This window comes from Erinaceus europaeus, chromosome 4 (assembly GCF_950295315.1).
Source record: "Erinaceus europaeus chromosome 4, mEriEur2.1, whole genome shotgun sequence".
Lineage (NCBI taxonomy): Eukaryota > Metazoa > Chordata > Mammalia > Eulipotyphla > Erinaceidae > Erinaceus > Erinaceus europaeus.
In genome coordinates, this window is record NC_080165.1 from 141434544 (window position 1) to 141456981 (window position 22438).

The 22438-nt window shown below is 43.6% G+C and overlaps 1 protein-coding gene across 1 annotated transcript in view; it reads right to left on the reverse strand.

Moving 5' to 3' along the window:
• The window catches only part of FIG4 (FIG4 phosphoinositide 5-phosphatase), a 137345-nt gene that overhangs the window by 33719 nt on the left and 81188 nt on the right, over nucleotides 1-22438 (reverse strand). Inside the window, exons 19-22 of the mRNA XM_060190649.1 lie at nucleotides 19648-19731; nucleotides 16795-16990; nucleotides 14222-14304; nucleotides 7535-7621 (exon numbers count right to left, since the gene is read on the reverse strand). Coding sequence (XP_060046632.1) covers nucleotides 7535-7621; nucleotides 14222-14304; nucleotides 16795-16990; nucleotides 19648-19731 — 450 coding nt within the window. The remainder of the gene's footprint in view (nucleotides 1-7534; nucleotides 7622-14221; nucleotides 14305-16794; nucleotides 16991-19647; nucleotides 19732-22438) is intronic.

Here is a 22438-nt window from a genome sequence, read left to right on the forward strand (position 1 = left end):
AACAAGAATAAAGGTCTATTCTCTTTATATGATTTTTTAAAACCAAATTCCAGATCAGCAAAACAGAAACACTTCATAAGGGGTATCTAACCAGCCCGTACCATGTCAGAAGTCCACAATGAGAGTGGACCACTCTACACTTCTGGCTAGCGAACCACTGGGAAAGCTGGCATCCACACAAACTGGTGAGGGTGCCAGCCTATCTAGGTCTGAGTCTTAGCTCCTCTAGCTGTATGGCCTTGGACAAGTTACACAACTTCTCTGTGCTTCAGTTTTCCCACTGATAAAATGAAGACAATATCTGCTTTATAGCTTATGGCCTTTCAGCCACCAAGTTGCAGATGCTACTATGACGCCATCCTGATTTCCCCAAGCAGATGACCTGCAACTTCCCCTCCCCAGAGCCCTGCCCCACTACGGAAAGACAGAAACAGGCTGGGGGAATGGACCCACCTGCTAATGTCCAAGTCCAGCAGAGAAGCAATTACAGAAGCCAGAACTCCCACCTTCTATACCCCATAATGACCCTGGGTCCATATCCCAGAGGGATCAAGAGTGGGAAAGCTATCAAGGTGAGGGGAGGGAGAGGATACGGAGTTCTGGTGGTGTGAATTGTGTGGAATTATACCTCTGTTATCCTATGGTCTTGTCAATATTTCTATTTTAAAAATAAATATTTAAAAAAAGTAATTAAGATATTAAAAAAAAAAACAAGAATTTTGGACCGTACTCCCAGAGGGATAAAGAATAAGGAAGATGGGGCCAGGTGGTGATACACGTAGTTGAGTGCACATGTTATAATGATCAAGGACCCAGGTTCAAGCCCCTAGTCCCCACCTGCAGAGGGAAAGCTTTGCAAGTAGTAAAACAGTGCTGCAGATATCTCTCTTTCTCTTTCCCTCTCTCTCTCTCCCTACTTTCTCAATTTCTGGCTGTCTCTATCCAATAAATAAATATAATTTAAAAAATTTATTTATGTATTTATTTTCCCTTTTGTTGCCCTTATTGTTTTTTATTGTTGTAGTTATTATTGTTGTTATTGATGTTGTTGTTGTTAGATAGGACAGAGAGAAATGGAGAGAGGAGGGGAAGACAGAGAAGAGGAGAGAAAGATAAGACACCTGCAGACCTGCTTCACCGTCTGTGAAGCGACTCCTCTACAGGTGGAGAGCCGGGGGCTTGAACTGGGATCCTTAAGCCAGTCCTTGCACTTCATGCCACGTGCGCTTAACCCACTGCGCTACCACCCGACTCCCTAATAAATACAATTTTTAAAAAGAAAAGATTTTTAAAAAAGAAAAATCTTAAGAAAAAATAGGAAATTTTCCAATGGAGGGGATGGGACATGGAACTCGGGTGGTGGGAACTGTATGGAATTGTCCCTGTTACCTTACAATCTTGTTAATCATTATTAAACCACTAATAAAAAATTTTTTTTAAATGAAGACAATAGGGAGAGCAAATCCATAGGTTCTTAAGTTCGCTAAGTTCCTGTAGGTCAAGGCAGGGAGGACAGTGCGTACCACATGCTGAGTGCTGAGTCAATGCTGACTGATGTCCTGTCTCTCCAATGACCACTCATCTACTAAAGAGTGGTTTGAATCAAAGGGAATGGGTCATACCCAAACAAAACACAAATGATTGTTTGAGCTGACAATACTGACATTCACCAGTTTGGGTGGAAATGTCTACTTCCAAGAAAACTCCTAGGAGACACAGGGTGAAATCCAGTCCCTCAGCTGGGTCTCTGCACCTGGCTTCCCTTGCATCTCTGAGGCCCTGTTCCATGGGCACCTTGCTGGTTATTTACAATCAACATTGTTAAATTTGGTGTTATATGTATTCACTTTATATTTACAAAAGGACTATTAGCTTGTCTCATGATGTCAAGAAAAATTAGCAAGCTTATACATTATACAGAGACTGTAGGTAGTATGTTTATAAATGTAAAATAAATGTATGACCATTTAGAAAAGATGCTAAAAAACCTAAGAAATAACAAGATGGGAATTTTAAGAACCTCACATATCTGATGTTGCTTTGTCTTCGCATAGCTTTTGGAAGGCTAAAAATGAATACTTGGTATTTTAAAGAACCTAGTTATAGAGCTGCATTTTAAAGTGTGCATCCTCTCTCCCTCTCTCCCTCCCTCTCTCCCTCCCTCTCTCCCTCCCTCCCTCTCTCCTTTCCCCTATCCCCCTCTGCCTCCCCCCTCTCCCTCTCCTTCCCCCTCTTCCCCTCTCCCTTGCCCTCTCCCCCTCTGCCTCCCCTCTCTCCCTCTGCCTCCCCCTCTCTCCCTCCCCCTCTCCCTCTCCTTTCCCCTCTCCCCCTCTGCCTCCCCCTCTCCCTTCCCCTCTCCCTCCCATCCCTCTCTCCCTCCCCCTTTCCCTCTCTCCCTCTCCCGTCCCCTCCCCTTTTCTCTCTCAGGCTTGCTACTCAAAAACTGTCCTGGGCAGTTGTCATGACAACACAAAGCCAGAGCCTACCCAGCTCTTTGTATTACTGTTTTAAGAGTCCCTGCCAAAACACACTTGTGTTAGGTTCTTTATTGATTAAGTGGAAAAGGTTAAAAAGAATCCCAGGTCCACGTGGTTTCTATTTGTGCCAGGACTCAAAAAAAAAATTAAATACTACTAATAATAAAACTCTAAATATTTTCAGGAGAACAATCTCAAAGCAACAGCTGTGAGAGCAACACTGGTCAAAGGAGACACAGTGGGGAAATGTTTTGCTCTGTCCCTCTCACCACCCTGAATTGTGCTACACTGTTCCTAATGGAACCATCATGCTGTATGATACAATCTGGCTAATAGAGTCATCTGACAAACACATTTAAACACATTCCTTCTCTGGTTACATCTATTTCAAATCATTTGCTGGGAGCATATACATTTCATGTACTAATTAAGCATAAGAAAAATACTGCTTCTAAATTCATGGGACTTTCTGCTTCTAGAAAAGAAAGAACAACAGTGATAGAGGAAAGAAGGGTGTAACTAGCCCTTTTCCAGGCTGTGATAAAACACTGTATTTTTGTCTCCTTATCTGATCAAGCATCTGGCTCCCTTGCAGGTATCCCTCAGTCTTAGCCATTAGACTCAGTCCTCTTTAAGACTCAGTTGTAGACCTCGAATAAATCCCTCTCTCCATTGTTTCCAGTCATCTCTACAGGAACAACAAAAGAGACCCTTTGTGGGCCCCCATAGGACCTTGCCCTCAACTTGGATCAACAATGGTAGAGAATGTTCCATCCTCCGATGGGAGGATGGACAACATACTCTATGCTACACCTGAGGAAGATGGGTCCATATTGGGACAGCTTGGAATGTTCCTACTCATGACCACAGAATGTGAGCTCAGATCTAGAGGGATGTAGAGGTCACACAGGCTCCTAAGCTAATTATGGGCCCCAGATCACATCAAATCGATGGGGTTTACAGTAATATTTATACCCCTTTCCCATATTTGGGAGCTACTCTCTTCCCTGATCCAGCTTTCTGGTCCTTTTCTCAGCCATGACATCATCTCCCCAGACAAGAACTTGGATCCACCTGCATATCAGATTTCAGGCTCAGGCAAAAACAAAACAAAACACTAGTATAGCTACTAGGCCCTTTGAAATATAACTAAAATATGCCTACTAGCGATCTACAAAATGGAGGACCTCCCCAACACTTCACCTGCACTATTCCAGCCTTTAGGTCCATAACTGTCCAACAGTTTGTTTGGCTTTGTATATTGACTCTCTTTTCAGCCACCAGGTTCCAGATGTTAACAGGATGCGACTAGACTTCCTTGGACAGACAACCCCACCCATGTGCCTTGGAGCTCCGCTTCCCCACAGCCATTCCCCACTAGGGAAAGAGAGGGACAGGATGGGAGTATGGATTGACCTGTCAACACCCATGTTCAGCGGGGAAGCAACTACAGAAGTGTGGACTTGGGTCCACACTCCCAGAGGGGTAAAGAATAGGAAAGCTATCAGGGGAGGGGATGGGATACGGAGTTCTGGTGGTGGGAATTATGCGAAGCTGTAGCCCTCTTATCCTATGGTTTTGTCAATGTTTCCTTTTTATAAATAAAAAATTTTTTAAAAAAAGACTCAGTTGTAGATCTTTCCTCACTCCACTCTTTCTTCCTTTTTTTTTCGTTAGTGGTGTGAAATACCGACCATGTATTTTTACATCTTGGAGAGTGTTCTTGTGCTGGGGAGATAACGCAGTGACTGAGAACCAGAATTGCATGCCTGAGGCCCCAGAAGACCCAGGTTTAATACTCAGCACCACCAAATGCCATACACGAGCAGTGCTCTGGTCTTTCTCGCTCTCTGGCATGAAAATAAAGTAAACCTGGGGGCCAGGCAGTAGCACAGAGGGTTAAGTGCACATAGGACAAAACTAAAGTAAACCTAGGGATCATCCCCATGAGGTCCTCTCCCTCTCCCTCTCCCTCTCCCTCTCCCTCTCCCTCCTCTCCCTCTCCCTCTCCCTCCTCTCCCTCTCCCTCTCCCTCTCCCTCCTCTCCCTCTCCCTCTCCCTCCTCTCCCTCTCCCTCTCCCTCTCCCTCTCCCTCTCCCTCTCCCTCTCCCTCTCCCTCTCCCTCTCCCTCTCCCTCTCCCTCTCCCTCTCCCTCTCCCTCTCCCTCCTCTCCCTCTCCCTCTCCCTCTCCCTCTCCCTCTCCCTCTCCCTCTCCCTCCTCTCCCTCTCCCTCTCCCTCTCCCTCTCCCTCTCCCTCCTCTCCCTCTCCCTCTCCCTCTCCCTCCTCTCCCTCTCCCTCTCCCTCTCCCTCTCCCTCTCCCTCTCCCTCTCCCTCTCCCTCTCCCTCTCCCTCTCCCTCCTCTCCCTCTCCCTCTCCCTCTCCCTCTCCCTCTCCCTCTCCCTCTCCCTCCTCTCCCTCTCCCTCTCCCTCTCCCTCTCCCTCCTCTCCCTCTCCCTCTCCCTCTCCCTCCTCTCCCTCTCCCTCTCCCTCTCCCTCTCCCTCCCCTCTCCCTCTCCCTCTCCCTCTCCCTCCTCTCCCTCTCCCTCTCCCTCCTCTCCCTCTCCCTCTCCCTCTCCCTCCTCTCCCTCTCCCTCTCCCTCTCCCTCTCCCTCTCCCTCCTCTCCCTCTCCCTCTCCCTCTCCCTCTCCCTCTCCCTCTCCTCTCCCTCCCTCTCCCTCTCCCTCTCCCTCTCCCTCTCCCTCTCCCTCTCCCTCTCCCTCTCCCTCTCCCTATCCTTTTCCTTCTCCCTCCTTGACTGTCAGTGTCCAATTATATATTTCCCTTCCCCAAAATTCTTCAAATCCACACCAGATGATCTCCCTCATAAGCGGAATTTGTGAAATGACGTCTGAAAGGGAAAACACAAAGTGAAACTTGGACTGGATTTAGCACAGAGCACCAAAGCAGTGGTGCTGGGGAGGTGGGAAGGAGAAGGACCGGAGGGCTAAGGAAACTAGTGTCTGATGGCGGCAAGGACTTCAGCTGGGGGTGAGATTGTTCTGTCTACACCCACCACGGGGAGAGGAGAAATGGCACCCATGGGACAACAACTTTACCAGAAACAATTCACCTCCAAATAAAATAAAAATAAAATCTCAAATCCATTCATCTCCTAAATCCTCCAAGGTGACCAAAATATGTTTTACCCAAATTACTGTAATAATAATCTTTTGTCTATCAATCAAGAGCATGCAGATCTGGGCCATTGTTGACTAACACAATACTGTGCAAACTCATAAAGCTGATCTGGGAAAGGGAAGAGGAGGGGCGGGTGGTGGCGCACCTGGTTGAGCACGTGTTACAGTGCGCAAGGACCCAGGTTCAGGCCCCGGTTCCCCACCTGCAGGGGGAAAGCTTTGCAAGTGGTGAAGCAGGGCTGCAGGTCTCTCTCTCTTTTTAAATTTTTATTTATTTATTTATTAATTGATAGAGACAGAGAAACTGAGAAGTGGGGGATATAGAGAGGGAAAGAGACAGAGAGACACCTGCAGCCCTGCTTCACCACTCGCGATGCTTTCCCTCCGCAGGTGTCGCTCTGTTTCCCTCTCTACCTCCCCCTTCCCTCGAGATTTCTGGCTACCTCTACCCAATAAATAAGTAAATAAAAATTTAAAATAAAAGAAAAAAACAACAAATAATAATTCTTTAAAAAAATTAAAAAGGAAAAGGGAAGAGGACATTGACAAGATGTGAGCTCTAAGTCAGGTGCTATTTTAGAGACCTCAAATCTCCAAATTCACCTAACTGAGGCAGAGAAGTCAAAGCCAGGCTGCCACAGCCCTGATATAATAGGTGGGGGTGGGGGTGGGGTTAATAAAAAAAGTTTGAAAGTTTCCATCTTAACAGCTAAATTCTGCTTCTGTGAAACTGCCCACAGTTACCCATAAGCAGCTCCTCCCTGCCGCCCCCTTCTCTGCCAGACACAGACAAAAGCCTGCTGAAGTGCCATCCGGGGTGCAGGTTTTCTGGGAGTGATCCCAACCTGGACCCACTAGCATAAATGGACAGGCTCCTTATTCTCCCAAGTGTCTCTTGCTCTCACTGTTTGCCTGGAATAGCCCGGGCAGTCCGTCTGCCAAAACGCAACCTTCGCCGTGAGTCACTTCCTAGAACAGACTCAAGCGAGCCCGTGGCATCAGGTCACAACACTCCCCTGGTCCCGGTGAAGAGTGATGAGTCTGAAGAAGGTGGCGATGATGCCAGACTCTGCCCTCAGCACTCTGTATGCTTTGTCCCACTCGAGCATCATCCCAGCCCTAGGAAGCCGATGCTGTTGACACACCACTGAGTCATGTAGGACTTCAGTCACTTGCTCAGGATGAAGGTCCACATAGCAGCAGGGCTGTGGTTCAGGAGACGAATCTAGCTCTGCTACTTAATAATTCACTAAACACCTTTAAACCAACTACCTGGAAGAGACAAACCCATCCTTGCCGTCAGGGACTTCTACTGCAATGGAGAGGCTTGTCTCCAGGGCCAGAGCCATTTCCCCATCGCTCTGCAAAAAGCAGAGACGAGTTCATGGGGGCAAGCCGTCAACAGCTCGAACCCCACTCCCCAAAGGGTTCATGACAAGTGTAGCCAACGCTGTCAATCTCTTCTCCACCTCCATAACTACCTACTTTTTCTCAAACCAAGCACCAGGAAATGTCTTAATACTTAAGGTAATTAGACAAAAAAAAAAAAAATGGAATAGTGCCGTGGGTTAAGCACACGTGGTGCAAAGCGCAAGGATTGGTGTAAGGATCCTGGTTCGAGCCCCCGGCTCTCCACCTGCAGGGGAGTCGCTTCGCAGGCGGTGAAGCCGGTCTACAGGTGTCTGTCTTTCTCTCCCCCTCTCTGTCTTCCCCTCCTCTCTCCATTTCTCTCTGTTCTACCCAACAACGAAGACAGACAACAATAATAACTACAACAATAAAACAACAAGGGCAACAAAAATGGAATAAATAAATATTAAAAAAAAGAAAAAAAGATGGAATATTTTTCTGCAAAGTTTTTCTTTAAGTACTACGCATTGGCACACTTTTATTTTTTCAAGTTCTAATCTAATACTTACAATTTTATAACTCCATCTGGGCATCTGGAACAGAGCTGCTGACTGCTTTTATCTTGTTTATGTTGACTCTGCCCCAGCTGAACAAACCTACAAATTGCAATAGACAGACAGTAAGCTAAAAGGCAGTGATTGCAATAAATTCAGTAGACCACACAAAATGACATGAGCTTTGGAATGATAGTGGTAGGCTTATTTCAGGAAAAGTACAGAAGAGTTCTCTAAGTAACATAAGACTTACAAACAGCTTGCCTGATTTGGGGGGCAGTTCTGTAAGAAGTTAAGAAGAAGGATTCTGAATAAAGTGTAACTTTTAAAAACACTTAAAAGTTGTTTTAATTGTTGAAGAGACTCTGCTTTCCCCATGTAATAGTCTGGGCCCCTTTGTCAAAGATTAGATGTCCATACGTGTGGGGCCTCATTTCTGGGCTCTCAATTCTATTCCACTGGTCAGTGTGTCTGTTCATGTTCCAGTATTTTTTTATTAGATGGGACAGAGAGAAATGGAGAGAAGGGAAGATAGAAATGGAGAAAAAGAGAGACACTTGCAACACTGCTTTACTGTTTGTGAAGACTTCCCCCCTTGCAAGTAGAGACTCGAGGGGTGGGGGGAGGGAGAGTTGCAGCTGGGTCCTTGTGGGTGTGATGTGTGCCCTACCAGCTGCACCACCATGAAGCCTCGCTGGTTAAAATGTAAGTCATGGAAATGAATCGAACATGAATAAAAAATGTGGGACACAGTGTTTCTTTTGTTTATTTATTATATGTATATATTTAATGTCTATTTATTCCCTTTTGTTGCCCTTGTTGTTTATTGTTGTAGTTATTATTATTGATGTCGTTGTTGTTGGATAGGACAGAGAGAAATGGAGAGAGGAGGGGAAGACACGGGGGGGGGGAAGAGAAAGATAGACACCTGCAGACCTGCCTCACCGCCTGTGAAGCGACTCCCCTGCAGGTGGGGAGCCGGGGGCTCGAACCGAGATCCTTACGCCGGTCCTTGTGCTAGGCGTCACGTGTGCTTAACTCACTGTGCTACCGCCCGACTTCCTTACTATATTTTTAAATTACAAAATTACATGTCAATGGAGGTTTGAATCCACACCATTCCACCACCAGAGTTCTGAATCGTCACTCTCCCCACTGCAATCCACCACAGTTCCCCTAAGGTTGTAGACATGAGCCAACCATCTTCTCTACAACTATCTGTCCACATTTACACATAGTTGCCCCTTCTTTTCCTGATTCAATCCTCTCCCTCTAAGCCACTCACGACACCATAACTACCTCCCTATGTCCCTCTCCTTGTCCTTCTCTCTCTCTGGGTGCTGATGGAGCTGCAGTGCAGAGTCCTCTTATCTTCCTCCTGTCACTTCTCCCCCGCTGGGAGTCTGGATCAAGGTTGTTGATGGGAAGCAGAAGGTAGAAGTTCTGGCTTTTGTAGCTGCTTCTCTGTTGAGCATGGGCATTGACAGGTCGATCCATACCCCCAGCCTGATTCTATCTTTCCCTAGTGGACCAGAGCTCTGGAGAGGTGAGGGTCCAGGATGCACTGGTGAGGTCGTCTGCCCAGAGAAGTCAGGGTGGAGTCATGGTAGCATCTGCAGCCTGGGGACACAACGTGTTTCTATGCACTTAAACATGACTAAAAAAGAAGAGAAGAGAAGAGAAGAGAAGAGAAGAGAAGAGAAGGGAAGAGAAGAGAAGAGAAGAGAAAAGAAAATTAAAGAAAAGAACTTAAGCCTATATACTCCTGAAGCCAGGAAAGTCATCTTGCAGGCCTCTCAAATCCAGGAAGTCCGAGGAAACGGAAAGTGTCTGCAACTGAATGAAATGACCAGGCAGGGCAGGACCAGAACAGAGAATCTTCTCCGGGAGCCAAGGTTGGCCAGGATGCAGAGCATAGAGTAGGCTTTCATAGGGCCACGAGTACTGATCAGCTAACCTATTCCAGCCACTTGAGGAGGAAAATCCTCCACAAGATACAGGGGCCTGAGAAGACAACCGTGTCACACATCTGCTGTAAAGATCAGAACAACACTAATCCAGACTTGAAAATCAAACCCAAAGGAATTAAAAGGGTCGATCTGTGGACGGGTCACTGCCATGTGTCAACCTGCCAGAGGGGGGAGCCCGTGCTATCTGCACCCATCTTTCCCGCAGGGATTTAGTCTGTAGTCCCGTCCTCTGGGTCTCTGGGAGGCTGCAGGGCAGGATTAAAGGTCTGCTTCCTTTCCCACATTTATTCTTTTACTTCTATTTGAGAGGGGCAGGAGAAGATGACCTTGTGCTAGAATGTGTGGACTCTACCGGATGTGTCATTGCCTGGCCTCTTCTCTCCCTATTTTAACGTGCCAGTCTTTTAAAATACATTTTTATTGTTGAAGTAACACTGCATTGTGACATGTAAGTTTTAGGTCCTTTGGGATAACAGCCATCCTCACAGTCTGAAGGGGATCTCCCGCCACCGTTAGGATTTGCATATTCTCTAACAGTAATTAGAGATGATGGACACCCCTTCATGTTACCTGCTGGGCATCTGTCTGTGTTTGGAGGATATCTATCAACTCTTCTGCCCACTTTTTAAATCAGTTTTTTTTTATTGCTGGGTTTTATGAGTTCTCCATATATTTTAAGTATTAACCCTTTGTCACATATTTGATGTGCAAATCTTCCACTGCTCAATTTAAAATATTACTGATGGCAATATAAAAACTTTAATAATTAAATTTTTTAAAGATCAAGAAAAGTAAGATATGAATTGCATGCTTGGAGCAATGACCTTACCAGAAGCCATATCTTATCAGAATGAATCATGCAGCTGTTGGCTGTACGGCATCAATTAATTGGCAGAAACTCCAGTTAGTAATCTGTTACCAATGCTGATGGGTTCATCTCTCCTTATGGATAGCTTATAGAGGGAAAATCTTTGCGATTTACTACCGAGTGGCTTTAGGGATAAAGAATAGGAAAGCTATCAGGAGAGGGGATGGGATATGGAGTTCTGGTGGTGGGAACTGTGTGGAGTTATACCCCTCTTATCCTATGGTTCTTGTCAGTGTTTCCTTTTTATAAATAACAATTAAAAAAAAAAAAAGAAAATGGGGGTAGCGCAGCAGGTTAAGCGCAGGTGGTGCAAAGCTCAAGGACCGGTGTAAGGATCCCGGTTCGAGCCCCGGCTCCCCACCTGCAGGGGAGTCACTTCACAGGCGGTGAAGCAGGTCTGCAGGTGTCTATCTTTCTCTCCTCCCTCTGTCTTCCCCTCCCCTCTCCATTTCTCTCTGTCCTATGCAAGAAGGACAACAATAACTACAACAACAATAATTAAAAAAAAAACCAACAAGTGCAACAAAAGGAAAAAAAAAAGAACAAAGAAAATACTGCTAAGTGTTATACAAGTCAAAGGAGGACATGAACATCAAACACTGATCCTTATTTCCAGGCATGAACTCCTTCCTTCCCTGCAGTAATGCCTTCCCCAAAGGCCTGTCCTTGCAAGTCCTCCTTCGACGACCTCCCAAGGATGTTGTCGCTGACCAGGCTGTCTCTCACACCCTGGGAAGAGAGAGTTTGAAGTGGACCTTAGAGGTGTCCTGAGCTAATAAAGATCCTGGTGAAAATCTAGCCTGAAGGAGGTGACACTTTGACCTCGCTTAATTAATCTGAGCTAAAATTTCAGTCCCTTGACATGTACACTCTGCATAAAAAGCAAAGTCACAACCCCCATTAATGTCAGATAATTCATTCTCCCAGACCAGGTTGTTTGGAAAGGTCTACTTCAACGATTAAGAAGTTCAGCCACGGAGAACAATAGCTGTGATGAGTAAGTGCATGTCTGCGTGCTCGAGAGTGAGGATGGTGAAAGACTGAGTTCTCTATGCCTGTCTGCATGTTCAAGAGATGGTTAAAGACTGAGTTTTCAGTGACTGTATTGATTTCTAGGAAGACAATAGAGCATAGACTTTCACCAGTACTTCTGCAGTGAAAAAAATGATGCTGTACCTTTATATATTTTTACTTATTACATAACAGATCTCACTATCTTGAAAGAAAAAGCAGGTCATACACTATCCCAGTCCAAGTTTTACTCTGTGCTTTCCCTTCCTGTCCTTGTTTTTTTAAGGAGGGGGGAAGGACAGGGCTGGGGGCCTGCGAGGGTCAGGGGGGCTTTGGGCTCCTGGCCCATGCTGGTGGATAAAGCCCTAGGTTGGGGTGAGTGTGTTTTGCAGACACCTATCACAGAAAGAAGAGAGGTTATACCCAGGCGTCAACAACTATATTCTAAACCATTAACCCTCCAATAAAGAAAAAAAAAAAAAGATCAAGAAAAAAGCAGGTAATAATCAATTCAGTGGAGTCTGGAAATAAAGTACTCCCTTTAAGAAAGAACTAGAGGCCCAGCAGTTGGCAGACGACATGCATCTGCTAAGTACACACATCAACACATGCAGGGACCCAGGTCCAAGCCCCAGCCCCCATCTTCAGGGGAAAAGCTCCAAAAGTGGTGAAGTAGTGCTTATCCTTCCTCTCCCTCCTTCCTTGCTCGGCTCAATTTCTCTCTGTCTCCATCAGAAAGAAAACAGAAATTAAAAAAAGGGAGGGGGGGTTGGGTGGTAGTGCAGCGGGTTGAACGCACATGGTGCAAAGCAAAGCACAAGACTCCCGGTTCGAGCTCCGGCTCCCCACCTGCAGGGGAGTCGCTTCACAAGCGGTGAAGCAGGTCTGCAGGTGTCTGTCTTTCTCTCCCCCCTCTCTGTCTCCCCTCCTCCCTCGATTTCTCTCTGTCCTATCCAACAACAACATCAATGGCAACAATAACAATAATAATAAAAAAGGGCAACAAAAATGGGAGAAAAATGGCCTCCAGGAGCAGTGGATTTGTGGTGCAGGCACCAGGCCCCAGCAATAACCCTCGAGAAAAGAAAAGGAAAAAAGAAAAAAAAAAAAGACAGAGAGAAGAGGAAAAAATGGCTGCTGGAAGCAGTTTGTTGCTCAGGCACCAAGCCCCAGCAACACCCTGGTGCGGTAATACATAAACAAAACTAAACCAAACAAAAATTCTGTGTTTTTTTTTTTTTTTGCCTCCAGGGTTATTGCTGGGGCTTGATGCCTACACCATGAATCCACTGCTCCTGGAGGCTATTTTTTTCCCTTTTGTTGCCTTTGTTTTTATCATTGTTGTGGTTATTATTGTTGTTGTTATTGATGTCATTGTTGTTGGATAGGACAGAGAGAAATGGAGAGAGGAGGGGAAGACAGAAAGGGGGAGAGAAAGACAGAAAGGGGGAGAGAAAGACAGACACCTGCAGACCTACATCACCACTGCAGGTGGGGAGCCAGGGGCTCAAACCGGGATCCTTACACCGGTCCTTGCACTTCACTCCACGTGCACTTAATCCACTGTGCTACCACCCAACCCTCCCCCCCAATTTTTTAAAAGAAATAACTATTTCTTTTTTTTAAAAGAAATAATCTTTCTTTTTAAAAGAAAGAAAGATCTCACTTATATTATAGTGTTTATATAAGCCAAGTTTATATCAATGAAGTGAGACTGTGTTCATTTGCGATAACTGAAACTTCTTAATGTAGGTATTAGTTGAGGAGGGTGTTTACAATTTATCAAGATCCTGAGGATTCCTAAGCATAGGATTTTCTTTGTGAGAACAGGATACTATAAATCTTTCCAGAGAAACACACATGTGTACAGCATTGTGCATATGACTTAAGGGAATGAGAGGGTCCCCTCTTTTCAGCTAAATCTGTTTAATAAAGGTTATTAGTTTTAGACTTCCTAGACACTACCACTACAATCCCATAATAGTCCTATTCTCAACTCTGACACCATCTTCTCAGGTGTTAGCTGTCAAACTCAAGAAAAAAATTACTGAAGTCAAGAGCCATGTGGAACATACCTAAAATATACTTCCCCTTCCTACCTGCCGTCCACACAAAGACTCCTAGTTTCATCTGCTCTATTCCTACCTTTGGGTTCTTGTTTCTTGAACAATTTGTTCTGCTTTATATCTTACTGCCTTTCAGCCACCAAGTTGCAAATGCTACCATGATGCCATCCTGACTTCTCTGGGCAGACGACCTCACCAGTGTGTTCTGGAACCTCACCTCTCCTGAGTCCTACCCCACCAGGAAAAGATACAAACAAGGTGGGTGTTGGCAGGTGTGGGTCAACCTGCCAACACCCATTTCCAGTGGAGAAGCAATTGCAGAAGGAAGACCTTCTACCTTCTGCACCCCATAAAGAATTTTGGTCCATAAACTGATATAAAGGACTCTGGGGTGTGGGGGCAGGGTTCAGCTCATGCTGATGGCAGAGTAGGACCTAGTGGGGGTTGTCTTGTTATGTGGAAATGTTATACATGCACAAATTATTGTATTTTACTGTTGACTATAAACCATTAATCACCCAATAAAGAAAGAAAAAAAAAAGAATTTTGGTCCATACTCCCAGAGAGGGATAAACAATAGGGAAGATTCAATGAAGGGGATGGGAACTGTGTGCAGCAGTAACCCATTATCTTACAATCTTATTAGTCATTATTAAGTCACTAATAAAAGATTAAAAGAAAGAATTCACTTCCTTATGAAATGCTGGATATTTTATTTTTAAAAGTTATACTAGATATACATTATTCTACTATCATCTTCTCTTACCATCAACATGGAGGGATTTACCTGGAATAAATGGTGAGATCATCTTCGGTAAGGCCGTCTGAGAGGTTAATTCCATATACCTCTTTCATGGGCTGAACCATGTTCTGGGGTAAAAAAAAAAAAAAAGAAACCAGGAGGAATTTTTAGATCATGTACATATTGATTTTCCAAAGAGGATCATGACAATGGACCCGTAAAGTTTTCTACAAAGCCAATCACAATGTTCAACTTGCTCATTGAATTTCTCAGTGAATGGATCTTTAAAAATGCAATTTCAGGGCAGGGGTAGATAGCATAATGCTTATGCAAACAGACTCCCATGGCTGAGGCTCCAAAGTCCCAGGTTCAATCCCCTGCACCACCATAAACCAGAGCTGAGCAGTGCTCTGGTAAAAAAAGAAAACAAAAAAAAAAAAAAAAAATTTCATTTTCACTAGACAGAGTCTATTTTAGATTTTAAAATCTGTTTAATAATCATTGCTTTATATAGTGCAGGGGTTGGTGATATTGATATATATATATATGTATGTATTTTACTAAATGGCAAGATAGTAAATATTTTTAGGTTCTTTCTGAGTCATGCTCACTCTACAGCAACTACTCAACTCTGTCATAGTGCTGAAGCTGCCACAGACAATATGGAGACAAACTGGACTGGCTGGGTTCCAATAAAACTTTATATATAAAAAAATTTTTTTTAAAGGCAGAGGATGGACTTAGTCAATCTCCTGGAATAATGGACTTGGTTCTTATATTGTCAAATTTTATACACTGCATGTATCTCTAAGACTCTTGGGTAAATCAGATGTCCCCAAAGCTAGATTTGGTTGTCTTGCTGTTGACTTCCTTTCGGTTTTCCCTTAATACAGTGGCTATGAGTCCAAACCCTACACTCCAACAACATGCTGAACAAGGGACTACATGGGCCTCAGGTGGGTGGGCTGTTCAGAGACAGACAGGATGCTGTTAAGACCCTAAGAGACAAGGACAGAAAGGGATAACACAAAGTAACACTTGAACTGGGTACGGTGCAGTGTACCGAAGCAAAGAACTCTGGAGAAGGAAGGGAGGGGTGGGGTAGAGAAGGCCTGGAGGTCCTGGTGCATGATGGGGGAAAGGACCTAGGCTTCCAGGCGTGTTCTGCAGACACCTATCCCGGGGAGGGGACAAATTGCACCCATGTGTCAGCACCTGTGCTGTAAACCATTAACCCCCAAATAAAGTGATCTGAAAAACAAACAAATAAATAAAATTAAAGGGGAAAAAATCCTGGGGGGCCAGGCAGTAGTGCGCCTGGTTAAGCACACACAGTGAAGTGCAGGGACCAGCTCAAGGAACCTTGTTTGAGCCCCCAGTTCCCAACCTGCAGGGGGTGGCTTCACAAGCGGTGAAGCAGGTCTGCAGGTGTCTATATTTCTCTCTTCCTCTCTGTCTTCCCCTCCTCTCTGCATTTCTCTCTGTCCTATCCAACAACAACAGCAACAATAACAACAATGGAAAAAAAAAGATGCCCCCCCCACAGGAGCAGTGGGTTCATAGTTCAGGCACTGAGCCTCGGCAATAACCCTGAAGGCAAAAAACAAATAAAAAAAAATTTTAAAATCCTGAAGTGATAAGAAACTCAGTATTAGGGACCATGCAGTGGCCCACTTGGTTGAGCATACACTTTACCATGTGCGAAGGCCCAGGTTCAAGCCCTCACTCCCCACCTGCAGGGAGGAAGCTTCACTAGCAGTGGAGCAGATTACTTGTGACTCTTTCTCTCTCCCTTTCTATGGCCCCCTTCCGCCTCAGTTTCTCTTTGTTCTATCAGATAAAAGAAAGAAAGGTGGTGGGCGGCGGTGGACCTGGTTGAGCGCACGTTACAATCCACAAGGACCTAGGTTTGAGCCGGTGAAGCAGGGCTGCAGGTGTCTCTGTTTCTCTCTCCCTGCCTCCCCCTACCCTCTCGATTTCTGGCTGTCTCTGTCCAATAAATAAAGATAATTATTTTAAATCTAAAAAAAAAGAAAAAGATAGAAACAACAAAAAAAGGGGGGGACAGCTGCTGGGAGTGGTGGATTTGCCCTGCAGGCACCAAGCCCCTGCAGACAATATAAATAAATACATAAATAAGGGGCTGTGTGGTGGTGCACCTGGTTGAGTGCACATGTCACATGTCGCAATGTGTGAGGACCCAGGTTTGAGACCCCACTCCCCACCTGCAAGGGAAAAGCTTTTCAAGTGGTGAAGCAGGGTGGCAGATGTCTCTCTGTCTCTCTCCCTTCTCTACCACCCTTTCTCTCCCTTCCATTTTGATTTCTGGCTGTCTCTATCCAATAAATAAATAAATATAATAAACATACATAAATAAATATTTTTCAAGAAACAAATTCAGTATTATACATGGGAACAAAAAACACCAAATTTACGAAATTTAAAATGAGATTATTTCCATTAATGTTTTTGCTAAATGTTGTCATCACAGCAGTGCCTCCAACACGACAGTTTAGAAATGATGTGAGTGAGGTCATGTGGCCTCTTACTCTTGGCTGAAAACAGAATGTTAGCGATCCTTCTCTAGAGCTTCCCCCCCAAGCTCCTGGCCCCCACACCTCGGTCACTTTGGCACTGTCCCCTGTGTCGGTCATCTTCACTGGAGTTGAGCGCTGGGACACAGAGCCCTCCTCTTCCCGGTCGGTTCCAGAATCATCCTCAGAGCTGCTGGACACAGCCTCCTCACTGGGGGGAGGCGGGGCGCTGGCCGCTGTTTTCCGCTGTAACACTGCTTCTTCTCTGTTGCTTTTGTTACTTGAAAAAGATGAATGTGGGTGGGTGGGAAACACCTTCAAACTCAGACCCCAATAGGCACTGTGCACCTCTCCGTGCCACAGACTTACCTCTTTTGAGCCCTAAGAAAGAGGTGTGGTGTACCAGGTTAAGTGCACACACTACTCTGTGCAAGGACCCAGGGGGAAAGAAGCTTCATGAGAGGTGAAGCAGGGCTGCAGGTGTCTCATTCTTTCTCCCTCTCAATGTCTATCTATTCTAAAAAAATGGGGGGGGGGGAATACCCACCAGGAACAGCGGCTCCTTGTGACTATGAGCAGCTAGCTTCTGTTATTTTTAACCATACACATGTGCTGACCTTCAATGAATTTGAACCTTATTATAAATTTTGAAAAGAAACCAGTAGGTGCAAGGTAGAGAGCAGAAAGGTCTTCTTGCCTCTTGATTACTAAGCCTCCTTTTGTAATTAGAAGCAATATTTGAAAAAAAAAAAAAAGTAAGGTGTAATAGGTATCTGTTTGTGATGTTGTGAAAAATCACCTATAGGTAAAGAAGCTTCGGGAAAAAGTCCATTGTCAAATCTTTGGATATTTCCTTCAATCCTAGGAATTTCTTTTTTCTTTTTTTAACATTTAGTCCCTTTTGTTGCCCTTGTTGTTTTATTGTTGTAGTTATTATTGCTTTTATTACTGATGTCCTTGTTGTTGGATAGGACAGAGAGAAATGGGGAGAGGTGGGGAAGACAGAGAGGAGGAGAGAAAGACAGACACCTGCAGACCTGCTTCACCGCCTGGGAAGCGACTCCCCTGCAGGTGGGGAGCCGGGGGCTCAAACCAGGATCCTTCCGCAGGTCCTTGCGCTCTGCGCCATATGCGCTTAACCCGCTGGGCTACCACCTGACTCCCCCAATCCTAGGAATTTCTATCAATCACAGTAGCAGCTAGTTATTTGTACCAAAGTAACGAGCAACTGGTGAAGATAAAACTACATTTTAAAATACATTCTGCTGTAGTGAAAAGCTGTATTTGCTGAGCACTCCTTTCAGTAGTAGGGACTAGAAGGAAGGAAGGTTAGGAGGAAGAAACCCAAACTTAGGAAAGTATTTATTTTTATTTTAAAAAGTTATTTATTTATTAGATAGAGACAGAGAAAAATTGAGAGGGGAGACAGAGAGAGGGAGACAGAGAGACACCTGCAGCCCTGCTTCACTGCTCGTGAAGCTTTCCCCTGCAGGTGGGGACCGGGGGCTCAAACCCAGGTCCATGCACAGTATAATGCAGCCACCACCTGGCCCTGGAAGTAAAGTCCTTTTATTTTAGTGTCCAACTTAGAGTTACAAGAATATGGCTTTTTAAGTTCTGAAAATATGTTATAGTATGTTATAAATGTTTGTTATGAAAAACATTTAAATATTTTAAAATATTTCACTCTTCAATAAAAAAACAAGGGGCTGACTTAGATGGCTATAATATTCTGAAAAGCTCTAAGAAATGCAAATGTAATACTATCTGGTTGTGGGTTAGATTTTATAAAAAATAAATCCATCTCCGACTTCCAATAACTAAAAATTCAAGTAAATAATATTTCTATGCCATATGCTAATGTGTCACCAGTCATTACATATTTGTCTCAATAATTCCTTAATTTTGAACTCCAGAAGACATTTCTCCTTTCAAAGTCCTTTTAGTATCTGATCCAGAGATTAACATGCAGCTATTGAAGGTCACATACTTCAGCCATAGAAATGGTCAGGGGGTGGTGCACATGGTTAAGTGCACACATTACTCTGTGCAAGGACCCAGGTTCAAGCCCCCGGTCCACACTTGCAAAGGGGAAGCTTCACGGGAGGCAGGGCTGCAGGTGTCTCTCTCTCTTTCCCTCTCTAACTCCCCCTCCCCACTCAATTTATGTCTATCTAATAATAAATAAACATAATTTTTGAAAAATGGTTTGTATTTGCAAAATAGTAATATGCAGAGCCCAGACTATAAATCACATGTAGTTAAAAATCAAATTAGGTCCTCATACACACTCCCAGATATGATCTGGACTCAGAAGCAACAGCCTGGATAGCATTTCTAGTCAGGATCTAGAATAAATAAATCTTATTGCTGAGAATAATCCAAGTTAAGTGATGGATTCTCATGCCAGAACACAGCACATTTTACTCCAGTGTCTTAGCTTGAAGATGTAAACATGATTCTTCTTCTTTCTTACATTGTTGGATATAATAAAATATGTCTTCCCCTGAACAATGCTACATTAATATACAGAAAAATCTATTAAGTTTCTAGAGTATATTTGCTTTTATGTTTCTCCAGATGCTAACAGAGCACATACAATGAACATCAATTTTCACCTTTGTTTTTTATGTGTGGGAAATAGCATGCAGAATTACTATAGGACTTAACACAGAATATCCACCTCCTGCCTTTATGTGATCTGTGATTTTCCTAATTTAAAATAATAAAATGCACCATGTTGCTCGAGTCACTATACTCCTTTCAGTACGTTAGTGATCCCAGGTGCTGTTCATAAACAAGCCATCTAGGTGCAATAAACGGACTGTGCCCCAAACTATGTGACTTGACATTATTAGGTCTCGGTGGGAATTAAATTGCAAGGGCTATATGATTCTACATGAATCTTTAAGATTTCATTCTGTATGTAAATCTTACCCCAGTACTGATTTTCCAGTTTCATCTGGTTTACGCACAGTAAATGGACTTGGGTCAATGCCAACAGTCTTAGGCATAAAGTCACTGAAGAGAGAAGGAGGAAAAAATCCACATAAGCCACTGCCCATCCAGATAATATTGGATTCCATCTCTGTTTATATTCATATATTATTAGTTCTTATCCTTGGACCTAATATACTGAGACAAATGTTTCAGGGAACTTAGAGGTGATTCGATCCACAAAAATCCTATGAACTAATGATTTTGATAGTGTCAATGTTATTAGGCCTTGTTTCAGATTTTCTCTATGATAATGAGGTCTGATGACCTTAACTTTAAGATTTTTATTTACTTGAATAAAGCTTAACTATTGCTCAGATGATTGACTTGAGAGTAAAGCTGAGCTCATAAAAACATCTTTCAAAACATGAAGACACTTAGTTTTATGGGTAGTGTTTTATTACTGTGCATCACTTCAGGAGAGTGACATAGTAATTTTTTTTATATTTATTTATTCCCTTTTGTTGCCTTTGTTGTTTTACTGTTGTAGTTATTATTAATGTCGTTGTTGTTGGATAGGACAGAGAGAAATGGAGAGAGGAGGGAAAGACAGAGAGGGGGAGAGAAAGACAGACACCTGCAGACCTGCTTCACCGCCTGTGAAGCGACTCCCCTGCAGATGGGGAGCTGGAGGCTCGAACCGGGATCCTTTCGCCTGTCCTCGTGCTTTTTGTGCCACCTGCGCTTAACCCTGCACTACTGCCCGACTCCCGACATAGTAATTAAAAAAAAAAACATAAATATAAGTTGAAGTACCAACGCTACCTCATTAGACTAAGGTTAATTGATTAAAACTCTGTTGACTACTTTAAACCTAAACTTTTAATTTCCTTTTCCCTGAAGTTAACTATGAGTTCACTATGAAAGACTTAGCTTAGTACTACTACTGACCCAGACCAAACTCCTTCATTAATGCCAACAAGCCAACAATTATATGATTTATGCTAATAAGGCACAGCTTCTAATAAGGTTACTCCTCCAAGTGTGTGATTCCATTTTTTTTTTAATAGAAAGAAAGGAATGTTGAAGGTAATTTAAAATGTCCATTTAACAGTTTCAAAATGTTTTTTTTTTTAATGTAAGTAGATTTCATTTATCTTTTGGGCCATCAGGGTTATCAATAGGTCTCAGCACCTGCATGACTACTCCACCACTTCCAGCAACCTTTTTTTTTTTCTTCTTTTGTTGATAGAGACAGAAAATAGAGAGGAGGGAAAGAGAGCAAGAGAGACACCTGCAACACTACTCCACCACTCACGAGGCTTCCCCCAGGCAGGTGACTCAAACTCGAGTCTTTATACATGATAACACATGCATTCTACTGAGCGTACCACTGCCTAGCCCTAGTCATTTCATTTTTCTATCTTCTTTGGGAGGGTGGGGGGAGGAATACATAAAGTTGGCCCTTACTATCTGTGAACCCCATACTTGCAAATGCTAACTCACTAGAATGCATGCGTAACCCCCAAAAGCAGAATCAGAGTTTTCACATGTGCACATCCAGAGTGCTAAGTAACTAAAGTAATCTGACACGTCCCAGCTGAGATGACATTCTATCTTACGGTTTTAGTCCTCACACTATAAACTAATGATCTCCTTCACATTCTATTTCGTGTTGCGGTTTTGTTTGTTTGGGCTTTTCCCTTGTTGTGATCTCACTGTTTTAACATGCATACCTCAAGCACAGTGCTCTGGCTTAGTGTCTGCAAACACAGAAAAGGTGTGCTGTAGACCAGTATGTGTGTTACAGAGCTTACATGCAAGAATGGGAGTCACTGACTCTAATTTCACTGGCCCCTAATTTCACCTGCTCTATTTCTTCTTTTAGGTTCCTGTTTATTAAACACATTTAGATATTACCACCTTTCAGCCACCAAGTTTCAGATGCTACTATGACACCATCCTGACTTCCCTTGACAGATGACCTCACCAATGTGTTCTGGAACCTCACCTCTCTAGAGACCTATCCCACTAGGCAAGGACAGAAACAGGCTGGGGGTATGGACCGACCTGCCAATGCCCATGTCCAGCAAAAAAGCAATTACAGAGGCTGGACCTTCCATCTTCTGCACCCCATAAAGAATTGTGGTCCAGAGAGGGATGAAGAACAGGGAAGTTTCCAACAGAGGCGATGGGACACAGAACTCTGGCGGCTGGAACTGTGTGCAATTCTATCCCTATTATTTTACAGTCTTGATAATCGTGATTAAATCACTAAGAAAACCAGTGCTATAATAACAGTTGATACTCCTTAGTTACCTACCTGTGTCAGGTAACCAAGAAACTTAATCAGAAACTTAGCATATGTGTGATTGTGTGTCTCTGTGTGTGTATGTGTGGCTGATACACAGCTCTGTCTTTGTACATGTCACAGTCATTTCTAGATTTTTCAACTAAGCAAGGAATGAATATTATATGTGTGTGTAATAATATATATATATATATATATATAAAGTTGATTTTCTTTTTCTATTTGTGAGATGCAAATAAATTGGAAAACTTTCCTAAGACCAGAGAGACAGTGGTTGATCTCAGATTCACATCCTGGCTTTTCCCTTTTCCATTAAAAATTATATATATATATATATATATATATATATATATATATATATATATATATATATATATATATATTCGAATAATCTATATTAATCCTCAATTCCTATGTTCAATTAAAAATATTGAGTTTGCTGAAAATGACAAATTCAAACCAACTGGAACAGAGATCTCA